Source organism: Rousettus aegyptiacus, unplaced genomic scaffold, assembly GCF_014176215.1.
Source record: "Rousettus aegyptiacus isolate mRouAeg1 unplaced genomic scaffold, mRouAeg1.p scaffold_m13_p_18, whole genome shotgun sequence".
Classification (NCBI taxonomy): Eukaryota; Metazoa; Chordata; class Mammalia; order Chiroptera; family Pteropodidae; genus Rousettus; species Rousettus aegyptiacus.
Window position 1 is genome coordinate 1141688 of NW_023416293.1, and position 14343 is coordinate 1156030.

The window sequence follows — 14343 nt, forward strand, 5'->3', positions numbered from 1 at the left end:
AAAAATAATTTATGATATAAAGAAATACTTGGTAAATTTTCCTTTTTGGCAACAGCCTATTTTGTGAAGTGAGTAAATTAAAAAAAAAATTTTTTATTGTGTCTGACATTAAATATCAAAAAAGTGACAAACAGGAGCTCTGTCAGTTTCCGTGTTTAAGTGCTTGCTTTTTTTAAGGGGACTTGAGGATGATACTGTAGATAGATCTACGTCTGTCACTCAGCTCTCACAATCTGTAATGTAGATATGATTATCCTTCTGTTCCGCCAGGGACACTGAGGCTCAGAGACCGCGAAGAAATTGCCAACACGCAGACCCGGAAAAGGGTTTGAATCAAGCAAGACCATCTCCCTCCAAAATTCATCCTCTTTCTGACCTGCATTTATTTTAATAAATTGATCCCCCATTCATCACAATTTTGCCCAAAGGCATTTTTCTCTGTGCATCCAGAGTCCTCTCCTGTGACTTAAATTAAATTCCAGCTTTATGTTTGAGTCATTGGGAGCACGCATTTGTTCAGGCCAAACTCAAATCATCTGCACGGTGGTGTTATGGCGCCAAAGTGAAGACTCGGTGGAGGAACGCAATTGGGCACTCCCCACCCAGTGGGACAGTGCTGAGGGATGCACTTGCCTTGTTTTAATTAATCTTCCAAGTATTTTTATTGGTCAGTATGGGGGCCATATCCAGGTGCGGCAGCAAACGAGACAGAAAAGGTCCTCGTCCTCACAGAGCTCACGTTCTAGGGGAGAGACAGACATAAAACGAACGAAATACACGAAAGCACGAGTTACAGGTCGTAAACTACGCTGTCGTGACGCTCGAGCTGTGGCCTGAAGGATAAGGAAGTAGAAGCGGGTGGAAGTCTGGAGATGCAAATGGAGGCGACTGGGAGTCCCAAGACCCCGAGGGCACAGCAAGCCAGGCGTGTTCAGGGACGGGAGGAGTTCTGTGAGGCTGACGCTGGTGACGCGGAGGCCGCGTGCCCGGGAGACCTAAGCCGTGAACTTGGTAACGGGGCTTGAGAGAAAGAGGGGTTGAAGGACTCCTAGATTTGGCAGAGCCATCTGCCGAGATGTGGGTGACAAAGATGAGCAACAGGTTTGGGGGGGAAATGAGAGCTGTTTCGAATATACTAACTTTGAGATATTGATTAAGCGCTCAACTAGAGATGACAAGAGGCAGGTTTTTTTTTCAATGAGTCTGGAGTTTGGGGGAAGGCTTTGATAGTAAATATAGTTTTTTTTTTTTAAGCTAAGTTCTTATATAGTCATAGATGTGGTTCTTTATTAATATATTGCATTGTAAGATCTAGCAGTGGGACAAATAACTACTGTAATTTTGAAGTTGGGATGAAGCATGAATGTTATTTGGAGATCTTTGCGAAACCGTAGTGTGATATCAAAACACCGGCGATTTCTACTGCTGAAGACAGTCTGCTGTGGTTTGAATGCAGGCTCTGTCACTTTTTTACTGTGTGACCTTGAGAATATTACCTAATGTTTATGTGCCTCATTTCCTCATCTCCAAAATCAGGACAATAATCCCACGTATCCCACAGAGTGGCAGTCAGAATTAAAACAGTTGAGACAAATAAGGAGTTTCTATTATGCCCGAGGAAAATGAAGCGCTTGATAAATGCCAATCCTGACTTTAATTCTAGGGTTGTAGCAGTGGTAATGGAAATAAGTGCACGGACTTGAAGGTACTTACTAGGTAGCTTTGCCACGTCTTGAAGATTAATTCGATAGGCGTGACGGAGAGGGAGAAGTCCAGATCAATTCGTACGTTTTGAGTAATCTAATAGATGGTGGCGCCATTTTCCGTCAAGGAGAATGGCGGAAGAGCAGGTTCGTGGTTGGGAAGAAGGTGAGAAAAAATTGTCGGCGCCCAGGGACTCGTCATGTAGACAGACCGTGGCCTTTGGGGCCCACATGACGAGGCCAATGATCCTGGGATAGCAACTCTATGTGTGTCAAGGCTTAGAGTTTTTTTCATGATTGGTTGGAAGCAACTCTTTTTTTTCCTTTTTCCTTTCTTATTCTAGTCCATTTTTTTTTTCCAGGTTAGATATGAAGAACTGACCACTGATTTCTAAAAATTAACCATTTTGGGATGCCAAATCTTATTCACCAATAACCCCTCACTGAATTGTCCTTTCTTTTCACAAGCTCTTATTGCTTTTTTTCTTATCATCTCTCACATGTTAATTTACCCACCTCTAAACAGAATTAAAAGCAATTTTCAATATAAATAACGAGGACTCCATAGGGGGCAAGAAGCATGTCTGTTTTGTTCACTACTTTTACCATGTCCGGTAAGTATTTTTGTATAAACAGTAGGCACGCACAAATAGAATTTCTAAAAAAGATTAAAAAATAAAAATCAGATAGAAAGGAAAGAAATTACATACCAAAATACTAAGCCAAGAGTCCAGGATTATTCTCACACTTCAAAAAATCAGAATCCCATTTCAAGTAAAATAACACCTGGAAACTCTCTATATATTATATATTAAGGGATCCTGAGTATGTAAAACAGAATATTAATTTATAACATGTGCTTTTTCAACTCTCAAATATTAAGAAATAATTTTTTATTCAACCTCTTTAAATGAATTTTTGGTATTGGTCAGGGTTTCCCAGAAAATGGAATTAATAGGATATTTAGAGATGTTTATATATTTATATTTTATATGTTTATGTATATGCAAAAGGAGATGATTTATTATGAGAAATTGGCTTGCAATTATGGAGACTGAGAAGTCCCACGATCTGCTGTTATCTGCAAGCTAGAGACTCAGAAAAGCCGTTCTTTTCATTGGTGCAGATTTACACTGGTGTAACATTTAATTACACTGGAGTAATTATATAAATAAAAATTACATCAGTCCGCTGTAAATCGATTACACTGGTGTTATAATCCAGGTCAAGTCTGAAGCCTGCAAACCAGAGGAACCAATGGTGTAAACCCCAGTCCGAGGGAGGAGAAAACGGATGTTCAAGCCTAACAGCGAGGCAGAAAAAAGAGGCGAATCCTTTCTTCCTCTGCCTTTTGTTCTTCTTTGGCCCGCACTAGGTTGGTGATGGCCTCTCACATTAAGGAGGGCAATCTACTACTGGGTCCTACTAGCAATCCAAGTGCTAGTCTCACCTAGGAACAACTTCAAAGACAGACCCAGAAATAATATTGAATCTGGGCACCCCATGTCCTGCCAAGGTAACACATGAAATTAACTATTGCACGGTGTCACCGTCAAATAGAGCTGCTTTTTGAGTCATCTACATCATTTATTTAGAGAATATGATCTTGTCCTCTAATTTATTTGGGATATAGCAGTGTTTGAATTTCTGTATGATGCAGTCATCGGAATTTTATCTCTAGACATAAATATTGTTTACACAAGGCAAGACAGTTGGTTTTAAAAAATGTGTTCCATAGAGATATTTTATGAGTTGAATCGTGTTCTCCAAAGAGATATGTGAAAGTCCTAAGCCCTACTGTCTCAGAATGTGACTTTATTTGGAAATACGGTCCTTGTAGATGTAATTAGTTAAGATGAGGTCATAATGGAATAGTATGGGCCCTTAAGCCAATATCCATGCAACAAGGAGAGCCAAGAGACACCCAGGGGAAAGGCGGCCATGTGGTGACAGAGGCAGAGATCGGAATAATGCATCTGCAAGCCAAAGAATTGCCAATGAACAGCAGAGGCTAGAAGAGGCTCGTGATTATGGAGGAAGGATTCTCCCCTATAGGTTTCCAGGGAGCGTGGTCCTGCCAAAACCTTATCTTCATATTTCTAGCCTCCAGAATCCTGGGACAATAAATTCCTGTTGTTTTAAGTCATTCAGTTTGTGAGAGTTTGTTACAACAGTCCCAGAAAACAAATACAGTAGATATTGTGACCTTTACAACATAATAATTTATTTTATTGCTTTTTAAAAAGTGATCCTTAATACACTTGTTTGGATGGCATCTAGAAACTTCCAATGGTGAGGCCATATCTTCAGAAATAGCTACTTAAATCTATATGAAATTTCTTCACCTTATTTTAAAAGCATTCAAAACTAGCTTTGACTCAGATGGAGTCAAGCTATATCCTTCCTAAATAATATCTCGTGGTAAAAAATAAATATGAGGATCATAAGAGGAATTTCTCTTTTCTGAATATTATTTTTGCACGGCGGTGAAACTGCCCCATATTTGGCATCTGCGGCAGAACAAGTAAAAGGAGAGTCCTTTAGTGGGATTGGGGTTTGGGCCCTCAACTCCAAGCCCATCTCGGCAGCTCCTAGGAGCCCAGTCTGAACACCATCACTATAAAGGAATTTTATCAGGAGAGTCCGCACACAGAGTGTTCCATGACATGAAAAACATTTGCAGCACAGGACTTGAAGAAAAGGGTTTCCTCAGATGATGACTTCATTTTAAATCCAGGTAGAAGCAGAGGCGTTTCTGAAAGGATCTGACCGGTGTGGACGGGGCTGTGCCGAGCTTACCTGCTGCAGCAGGGCCAGCGAGCTCACCCCTTGGAGGCTCACTTCTCTTGGATAGGCACGTGCCAACCTGGATGACGATGCTTTCCTGTTCCATTTCCTGGAGACAGCCTGAGACCCGGCCTGTCCTTGGCCGTGTCGACTGAAGGGCGTTCCCATGCTCGGGCATCAACTGCCGCCCAGGCGGCAAGATTCACACCACACTGTGAAAGTCGCAAAGTCTGAAGCGTCCTCTCCCTACTGGGGGACTGTCCCACCTTGGACTCAGAGGCTGCTCTCATTTCACCATCATGGCGAAAATGGAGAAATTTGTTTTTCCTTTACAAATAAATGTTTTTTTTTCCATTCCCCATATAATCCATATTAGTTGAAGATAAATTAGAAAGTACAGAAACATGAGAAAATAAAATGATCATTGGGCATTAACGTTTTGTGTGCTCTTCCAGACATATTTCTATAGGCTTTTTTTTCCCCAAAATAAGGCATTGTGATATGCACACTCTTAAAAAATCTGACTTTTTCTATTATCGGGATATTGTAAGCAGTTTTCCTTCGCATGGCTTGTTGTAGCTGTTAAGCAGAGTCCCCTAGCTCTGCATCTGTTCTTAGGGTCTTAGAAACAGTGTCGTATTGACTCTTCTATCCAAATTATTTGACGTGGTTAAACTATAACTTTAGGATAAAACTCCATCAGGAGAACAGCTGAGTCAAAAATATACACCTTTTCAGGCTCTTGGTAGGCGTTCCCAGATCATCTCTTATAAGTTTGCTCTGATTTGCACAGTCACCAGCAGCGTGTGACATGGCACACTCCACTTCATTAGCTATTATTATTTTATTATTATTAATTATTATTAGCCAGGTTAAAGTCCGGTATCTCTTTGGTGTTTAATTTCATTTCTTTAATCGCTAATAAAGATGAACCTCCCCCCAAACACTCATATTCAGCACAGTTTTCTGATCAATACATCCACAAACCTTAACAGATCTGCCTGGACTTTCTGGATTTTGTTCACTGCCTTGTTGCTTTCTGAACTATCAAATTATTCCCAGATACCTCGGACACTATTTCGGGTATTTTTCGGGATGCCAAGTAGATCACTTGTCACCAGTTAAGAAACCCGTGTAGAACACACACCCTACTTTCCATCCATCTAACTGAAAGTGGCTGGAACAGACGGGTCACGTTTTTACTATTTGCTTTTTAAAACCTCTTCTTAGAGGCAGAGACTTTTCTTCTATCCCTTTAGTGGGGGAAACTGGAGCTGGGGGCATTGGGGGCGCTCCTTGAACCTGGCTTACGCAAGCAAGGGAACTTGCATCCGGGGCGCCTTTGCTGGTGATAATGCCTCGACAGACAGTGAACCGTCTCTGCTGCCTCGTTGTCTCGTCTTGTCCATTCGACTGTTGTGCGAACTCGTAGTTCTCTCCAAATGAGGCAGCTAAGATGGGAATGTCGATGGAGCATGTCGGGGTGACTCGCAGCGCAGGTTACAAAGCAGCTCTGTGCTGGTGGCAGCAACGTGTGGCTCAGACGAGGACGCTGAGTTCTGGAAGCTAGCTGCACGCCCGGGCCCCGGGCTAGCCTGTGCCTCGGTCTGCACATCTGTACGATGTGCCCGTGTCACAGGGTTGTTATGGCGATTAGATGAGTCAGTCCCCGTGGGGCATTAGATGAGTCAGTCCCCGTGGGGCATTAGAACAGAGCCGCACATCGAAAGTGCGAACCGAGCCAAGAGAATGGAGGAGAAGAAGGGGCCAGAGGGTGGAGAGTTGAAAAACTGGGGTGAATCCAGGTAGCACAGAACGAGAACGGGCGTGAGAAAAAGACCGGCCTGATCGGCCTTGTTTTTCTCCCTTCTCCAAAGCCTCGCCCCTGAGGGGTTGGAAACGCTCAGTCCTTTCCGACCCCCCGGCCCCCGCCTGCGGAGGCCGCGGCGGCGCGCCCGGGGGAGGCGCAGCCGAGCGCGCGCGGCCCGGCCCGCCGGGGAGCGGGCGTCGGGGCCGCGGCCCGGGAGCGAGGCCAGCGCTTTGTACGCGGGAGCTCAATGGAGCGATGTGTGTGCGCGCGGGGTTGCACGGATTAGGCGTGCTTTCCCATGGACTACAAAAGAACGCCCGAATCTGGGACATTTGTCATCCAGGGGCAGGCTGCTCAGGATGCAAGGTAACCGGAGCTGTTCCCGGACCGCTTCAGTCTTTGGGGACGTGGGGTCACGCTAATCCTTCCTGTTTATATTGTGACCGCGTAGGCAGCGAGGCTTAAGCCCCGCAGCGGTAAATAGGAATCGCCATGCAGGCATTCCTCAACGGCTACGTCCTCTGGTTGCTTTTTACTTTTTTTTTGGAAGGGGCACTGTTCCCTCCCACTTATTAAGTCCTCTCACAGACAGCGCGGCTGAAGGCGGCCTCTCTGCCCGTCAACACTCCACTTAGCGTGTGGCTAGTAAAATGCCCCTGTTTAGACATTTATTTCTCTTATTTTGTTTCTTCCTTCTTCATGCAACCACTTTGTCTTCCTATTAATTGTGAGAATTGCAGAAGGTAGTTCATACATACTTGCTCATACACATCTAACTTAAAAGTGAAGTCCCAGAAAATGACAACTGTATTACGGTGTTTGTGCAAGTCGGGAGACAAGCTTATTGGTCCAACCCTATCAAAATGTACTCAGAGTTCTCCCCCCAAATTACACGCGTTTCTCTTTCACTTAAATTTAATATATTTCAATGCCTGGAATCTCAAGTCTACCATTTTGCACTATGAGATGTTCATTGTTGAAGTGTAATATTGCAAACCCACTCCTGGCCAAAAAGAAAGAAAACCCATCCTGGGAATTGAGCCTGAAATCAGGGCTCCTGGAAGAAGGGCCACCCCTGTGTGGCTGCAGGAAGGGACCTGCCGCTGAAGGTGAGAGCCCACCTGTGAGGAGGGACCCAGAAGGTCTCAGCAGACACACTTGAGCACCAAGGAGCAGATCCTATCTTAACCTTTCATCTTCAGAAGTAGCGGACTATTTGTCGTGATCCGTTCATTTATTGTTTCATTCCACAAACATGTACGAGGCATTACAACATTCTGAGCCTTGTGTCGGGTAGAGTAATGATGAAGGTCCGGCTTTTGGGGGTGGCTAAGGGGAACAGGGTGGGAGAAGCAGGGAGACACACCTCATGCTGTGGCGACTGCTAAGACATGTACGTATGATGTTTGTATGTACGATGTTTGGGAGAAGGTGGAGGACGCCGACCCCTAAGCAAGGTCTCGGAGAGAAGACACATCTGAGTAGCGTGTCAGCGATGGTTCCTCCGTTTGCCCATGCTTCGAACCGACTTAAGGAGTTGATAAAAATTCACATTCCCTGGCTTTCTCCACCACCTACTGAGTTAGAATTTCTGAGGTGGGTGGGGCCAGGAGCCTGTATTGAAAAAGCTGATTAGCTGAAGCTGTGGCGGTCAGCTGAGACGGTCCCATTTATGGCAGAGTGACTGTAGTGGTGGCAGTGTGTTTGGGAGCTATTGGAGCAGCATGTGCAAATGGAATGGAGATGGGAAAGACCATATTTGGTCAATGGGGAGTGGCTAAGCCATTGTTCCAAAAGCATATGGTGGTTATTTCTGCAACAACCGTGTAGAAAGCCGTTACTTCTAGACTTTATTTCCCCCATCAGTTTGACACTTTTATTACCCCAGGAGAAATCAATGAGTGAAAAATACATGATAGTACTTGATTTAGGGTCCTTCTCCAACAATATATACACACGCACACACAAGCACACATCCACACATGCGTGCACACTGCTGGACCGTATCTAGTCAGTACAATGAAATGCCTACTTTCCTGGGGATTGTGAAATATCTGATGTTAGTTAAAAGAAATTCTTATTTTTTTTTTAAAAAAAAACTAGGCTTACATGTGAATATTTACTTTGTAAGCAAATATAATTATTTTGCAGGTACACTACAAAAATATGGAGCTATAAAGACTTGTCATAGAATCAGCAGTGATGGAAAAAACCTTCAAGATGCTTGTGGAGAAAAGCCATTTTGCAGCAATAATTCACAAACCACTGACCCTTCTATTTTAAGCCTTGAAACTGGCCATTGATACCAAGCATTGAATTACAAGGATGGGGAGATTTATTAATTTTCTCAACTAAGGAGAGAGTCGGACTCTTCTGTTTCATAACTAAAGCTTCTGACGAACACGGCTACAACACATGTCACCTCTGGTTATTTTTTCTTCCTAATCCCTAATTCATTGCTGAATGTTTTAAAGCATTCGTTTTTTTCCGTCTCTACTAACATTTAATGCCACACTTACAGACAAAGATTTCCTTAAATCTAACCTGCCAGTGGAACTATTTTTCTGATTAAATTAAGAGGATTTTTATTCCCTCTTCAGTTCTTAGGGTAAGGAGACCCTCCTCAGGAAAGCTTTTTCAGATCCCTGTACCAAGTGTGTCCCCCAGATCCTGGCCCCATTAGCTTTTGAAGTTTTTCTCTTGAATTTCCTGTCAAAACAATTATTTGTTTAATGTCTGTCTTTTTCACTCCCTTATTCTCCTTGAGGACAGAGCCATAGGTATTAAGTTCGACAATGCCAGAATCCAGCACATAGGGATTGTTCAACGATGTGTCAAATTACTGAGTAAATATAGATTTTCATACATTGAAAGTACCATCCTTATGTTGAGCAATAACTTTCGGCATTAAAATTTCTAAATTTCTTCACGTAGGTGATGTAAAAATTGATCCAATCCTCTTATTATTTCCTGCGACAGGTCACCTCCTTTCAAGAGCCCAGAAGGCGTACTTCTGTGTTTTATACCAAAGGCTGTGGGGAGCTTAGCCATGTTCTGCCTATGATTAGCAAGCAGGGACATACGTATGCTTTTAAAGTGTTTTGTACCAGAGTTGGCTGCTTTTTTTACTCCGCACATGGCTATTTCAACTGAACAACTGTCGACCGAGCATGTGCTTGCCCCTCTACCACAAAAAACATGCAGCGTTAGATTTGCTTCCTGCCCTCGAGGAACTTACGATTTACTTGAGGAAAGACATCAGAAACAAGTAGAAGAGGCTGGAATAATAAAATGAATGATACAGATGACAAATTTAAGAGGACTTCAGAAAAGAAGTAAAAATTAAGAGGTGAAATGGAGCTCACAGAAGAGACATCTTAGGGCTTAAAATAGCCCGTGAAGAACAGACAGGACCTGGTTAGTCTGAGAAAAAGGGAGAGTGTAAAACAACTCAGAATGAGGAGTTGTGGTTTTGGGCTGGATGTCAGGGAAGCCACTATTTGCCCAGCTGGAGAATCCAGGGTGAGCGGAGTGAAGTCTGGGTGGGAGGCTTTGCTTTCCGGCACTTTGCTTCAAAAAGGCCCAAAGGAAAAGACAAGGTGGACTAGTCCCAAACACCTGGTCCCGATAACAACATCGATACAGATTTGGGGGTAAGGGAGGAGGAGGCTGATCACCTCAGGTATCAGTCCTTACTGTCTAAAATTAAACCTATATCTGAGAAATAAATATACTCTAACTTCTTAAACATTTTATTCTCCACTTTTTAAAAAAATATTAGACATTTTAGGGAACAATAAACCTTATGGTCAAGAAGTATTTATGTAAAAATCTGTGATGCTTTTAGTTTCACTTCAAGTTATTTTTCTTGCTGATAAAATCAAATAAGATTAAATTTAATGCTTGTGATTTTTAAAAGCATAAATAGCATGGCACCCTTATTAAATTATTACTTTTTAAACTAGCTCTCCATTTCCGTATCCATCTCACATGCATAGTAATGTCTCCAATTCTGTTTGTCAAATGTTAATATTGGTTAGTCTGAGCAGGTGGAATTTGGGATGATTTGCTACTTTTTCTCCTTTGTTCTTTTCTATGTTACTCATTTTTTTAAAAAAAAAACTATATAGCATTTTGATAAAAACAATTAAGACATTACTTTTAAAAGGGCTATACAAAAAGAGACTAAAGAAACCAACTTCTATAATGGCCAGTTTGCTGGAGGAACACCAAGCTTATGTCTTCCAGCCTCGCTGCTATATATAGTCACTATGCAAGACGTTTTATTTACCAGCGCTGGGGATAAATTCGTGGTGCTCTCACAATGTCTTAGCCTGGAGGTATATTCTGAGTGATGTAGCAACCACAAGTATGAGTCCACTTATTTCCATCGTCCTTGTGTTGAGGGGAGAGGTGCACCCTGATTGGTCCAAGCCATTCCTGGTGGTCTTATTTCCCATTGCCAGTGATTGGTTAAGTATGAACGTGTAATAAAATTCTGGCCAATTAGATGTGAAAGGAAGGTTTCTGATAAGTGATTTTCCGTGAATGGGTTTTTTGCTTTTCAAAAGAAAACATTAGAAAAAGTCCTCATTTTCCTGCCTCTTTACGGTATTATATAAGAATAAATTAAACACTTGGCGCTACTGCAGCCATCTTGAGACCTTGAGGCCATAAGCCTGAAGGCAAAAGTCTTGATGACAGAGATCTGGTCGCTGACTAAGCCTAGAACTGTCCCCCGTGTTAACATTCTGTTTCAGGTGGCTTCTGAGAACGGCGAGCCTAGAGACAGGCCGGAAGTGGACCCCGCAAAGATGACGAGGAAACCACACTTGCGGTAAGCTAAATAAGTCATCTAGTGATCATTTCTGTTTATTTCCTTTCTCTTGCCTCTTTAGAAAAGTCTTGTTTATGTGCTGCACCCTCACCTCAGCTCGTAGCGCAGGGTGCTAAGGAAACTGGAGCCGTGGACACCGGGGCCTCGGGGAGGGGGTGCAGGCTCCTCCTGCCACCGGCTTGGCTTCTGGGTGGGTTTGGCCATCGGAGAGGATTCACAGAGAACAACGCTCTGGACTTCGAGATCCCGCTGCTCTTCCTCCAAGGGAGACTCTCCCGACGCTGTCAGCCCACCCAGGCAGATCTGGGTCTCCTTCTTTCCTTTTCTTTTAGGAAGCCAATGGTTTATCAATACTGTTTTCTTTTAGGATTGGACAAGCAATGAGAGCCACAGAGTGTGGAAGTGGAGCTGATTGAGTATGCCCTGCTTTAGGCGAGGCTTTTCTCTTGTCCCTGAGACCTGGTGTGGAGCTGGGCTGTGACTTGTGGGGAGGAGGAGAAAGCACCCTTGGTGCCTGGACAGTCTGACAGGAACTCTTCTTTCAAAGAAGATGTTTTAAAAAAAACTAAATGCACCTACTAGATGCTCATAGAAGGTTAATGAGGAAGGGACCCTTGTGGCCAAGTGGCTTACCGCGCACAGCCCAATGACAAGAGCCCTCCATTGGTTCCGATCTCTGCCCTTCTGCCTTCACCCTTGTTGTCACTGAAGGAAATCGCTGTGCTGTTTTCAGCTCTGATCGCAGAGACTGAAGTCACCACTTCGACATGTCAACCTGAAGATAGAACTGCAAGCAAACTCACCAGCGTGTTTCGCTTTTGGTCAGATAGAAGTGGATCAGTAGATGGACAGGGGCAAGGTTATTCAACCATGGGAGGTGATAGGAGAAAAGGCTCAGAGACAAACCTGAGAGTAATAGTCAGATACTGCTCAGGGAAAAATTATATGGCTAGATCAATGGAAAAATGAAAAATAGTAAGAAAATGCCCGGAAGGACAGAAAGGAAACAGAGTTCGAATACGATATCCTACCTGGTGTGTAGTTGTTTCACAGGGGCCATTCCCAATAAGGTCCAAGAAAAGTCTGTGTGACAAGCAAAGTTTTCGGAGAGTGGGCAGGAGGCTGGGACTTGGCCCTGAGGGGCGGACAGTGTTCCTTGCCCTCCCAATAACCATTTGTCCATGTCTGCCTCCCGGCAGGTATCAGGCAGAGATGATTTCATTCAGAAAGTGAGTCACGATCGGCCTGAACCTGTTTTCATTTTTCAGTCGTTGGTCTACAGATAGACAGGAAAGCCAGTTCTGTCAATAAGACCCAAGGGGAAACCTACAGAGGGCTTCCCTTCCAGATAAAGGGGGAGCCTGACGAAACGTGTGCCTCTCTGCCCTTTCTCCTTGCTCTGGGATGCCGGTAAGAATGATACCCGGAGCTTTGCTAGCCAACTGTGCACTCTGAGCTGGCAAATATTAGAACGGAAAGCGAACATACAGAGGATGATGGCACAGAAGAATGGGAAGAGTTTAGGCTTTATGGTACCTTCGTGCTGCGGAAGTACCCGCAAGACCACCCATCCCTCCATCCTCGTGAGGGCAACATAACCAACACTTCCGGCTTTCCCCTCATGCTCTAACTCCTGCCCTCGGGTACACCAACGACTCCTATGTGCTGTCTGTTCCTTTAAATGATCTATTAAACCAAGTTCTTAGGAAATGACCTCCATTAAAAAAAAAATAAAACAACAGCCTTTTTTTTTTTTTTTTTTGAGAGCTAAATAAAAGGTTATGGAGAAATGGAATCCTTTACAAAAATAACACACAACATACATATTTGCCTGATATTGTGAGAACCGCTCAGGCCTAAAGAAACATTTTATAACGTCTGATTCTGTTGATCTTGGATCCGGCTGCTCCCCGTCAAATGATAGGATCCCACTGAGAAACAGCCCCTTCCTTTTTTTCCACTCTTTTCTGTTCTGATGATGCTAATGATCCCTAGTATGACAGACACAGAAAAGAATGCAGGAGACAAATGGGGAATGCACTCAATTCACATGAGGGTTTAGCGAGTCAATCTAGATTACAAACCTCTCACTGGCAAGGTTACATCTTTGTACTGATTTGTTCTCACCTCTCGCTATTATTGTTTACTGTCTCTATGCCAACAGCAGTAGTCGCAGAGTTTAGAATGACTTGCTGCTTGTCAATAGAGATTTAATGGCCTGAGGTTCTGATCTGTGGCTTTTGTTCCAGTTAGATATTTTCATGTAGTTTAGATTAATAAAACATGAAGGAGTTTCTGGTATAACGCACATGCTCTGCTTTGCTCTTCGATTGCATATTAATTATATGCATACGTCTTCCTTCTGAGAAAATAGAATCATACATTTCTAAGCTTTAACTTGCTGTCCAGGTTTGTTGATTCTTCCTCTATTTTTTTTTTTTTAGGAGAAAATTCGTAATAAAAAACAGGGACAAGCCTTTGGCTTTTGTTGTTGCTAATAACAGGAAATTATTAGAGCGGCTCTTCCATCCTCCTTCATCATGGGAAGAAGCGGTGCTAGCAACGCCTGGAACCGAAGGTCACGCTGCCTGGCTTTGTGGGGACAGATGGCCATTGCTCATCATGTTAGCGAGAAGCTCGATGGTGACTTCTGGACATCAGCTGCTCACTATGTATATCGAGTGATCATTTAGCTTCAGGTGCCACCAGCCCTCGTTGCTGTCTGATCTCCTGCCACCTCGATGGGAAATATTTGGATAGTGCACCTTACTTTCTTGTACTCCATCATATGAGACAAAAACAGACTCTTTAATGCATCTGATAATGATAATAGTAAACAATATTGCCTCTAATCGTTTGAGTTTTGTTTTGGTCACTAGGTATTCTGAGTTTAGGATCCTGAGGGGAAATTTTGTAAGTTCTGGGGTGGGGCACAAACCAAAGCAAATAATCTTGTGAAAATAAAGCGACAGGAACACTAGAGCTGGGCCGGGGAAGGCATCAAGAGCTGGACCGTTACTTGGTTTTAAAAGCATATTAGCTTCCTTGGTTGTCTTTTTTGGTTTGTTTGTTTGTTTGTTTGTTTTTATAAATTCTCTGCTTCTGAAGTAGCTTAAAGTTCTCCGGTTCAGCCATATTGTTAATTCTCATTGAATTCCTATAAGTCAGCATCTTAGTAGGTGAATGGAAGAGCCAGGCACGTCACA

At 43.3% G+C, this 14343-nt stretch overlaps 1 protein-coding gene across 1 annotated transcript; it reads left to right on the forward strand.

Annotated features, from left to right (window-relative positions):
• The first annotated feature begins 6173 nt into the window (after positions 1-6173).
• Positions 6174-14076, forward strand: LOC107513989. The gene is made up of 4 exons (XM_036235355.1): positions 6174-6285; positions 6368-6666; positions 11061-11137; positions 13582-14076. The coding sequence occupies exons 1-4, from the start codon at positions 6174-6176 to the stop codon at positions 13820-13822; spliced, it is 729 nt and encodes a 242-aa protein (XP_036091248.1). The 3' UTR covers positions 13823-14076.
• The last annotated feature ends 267 nt before the right edge of the window (positions 14077-14343 follow it).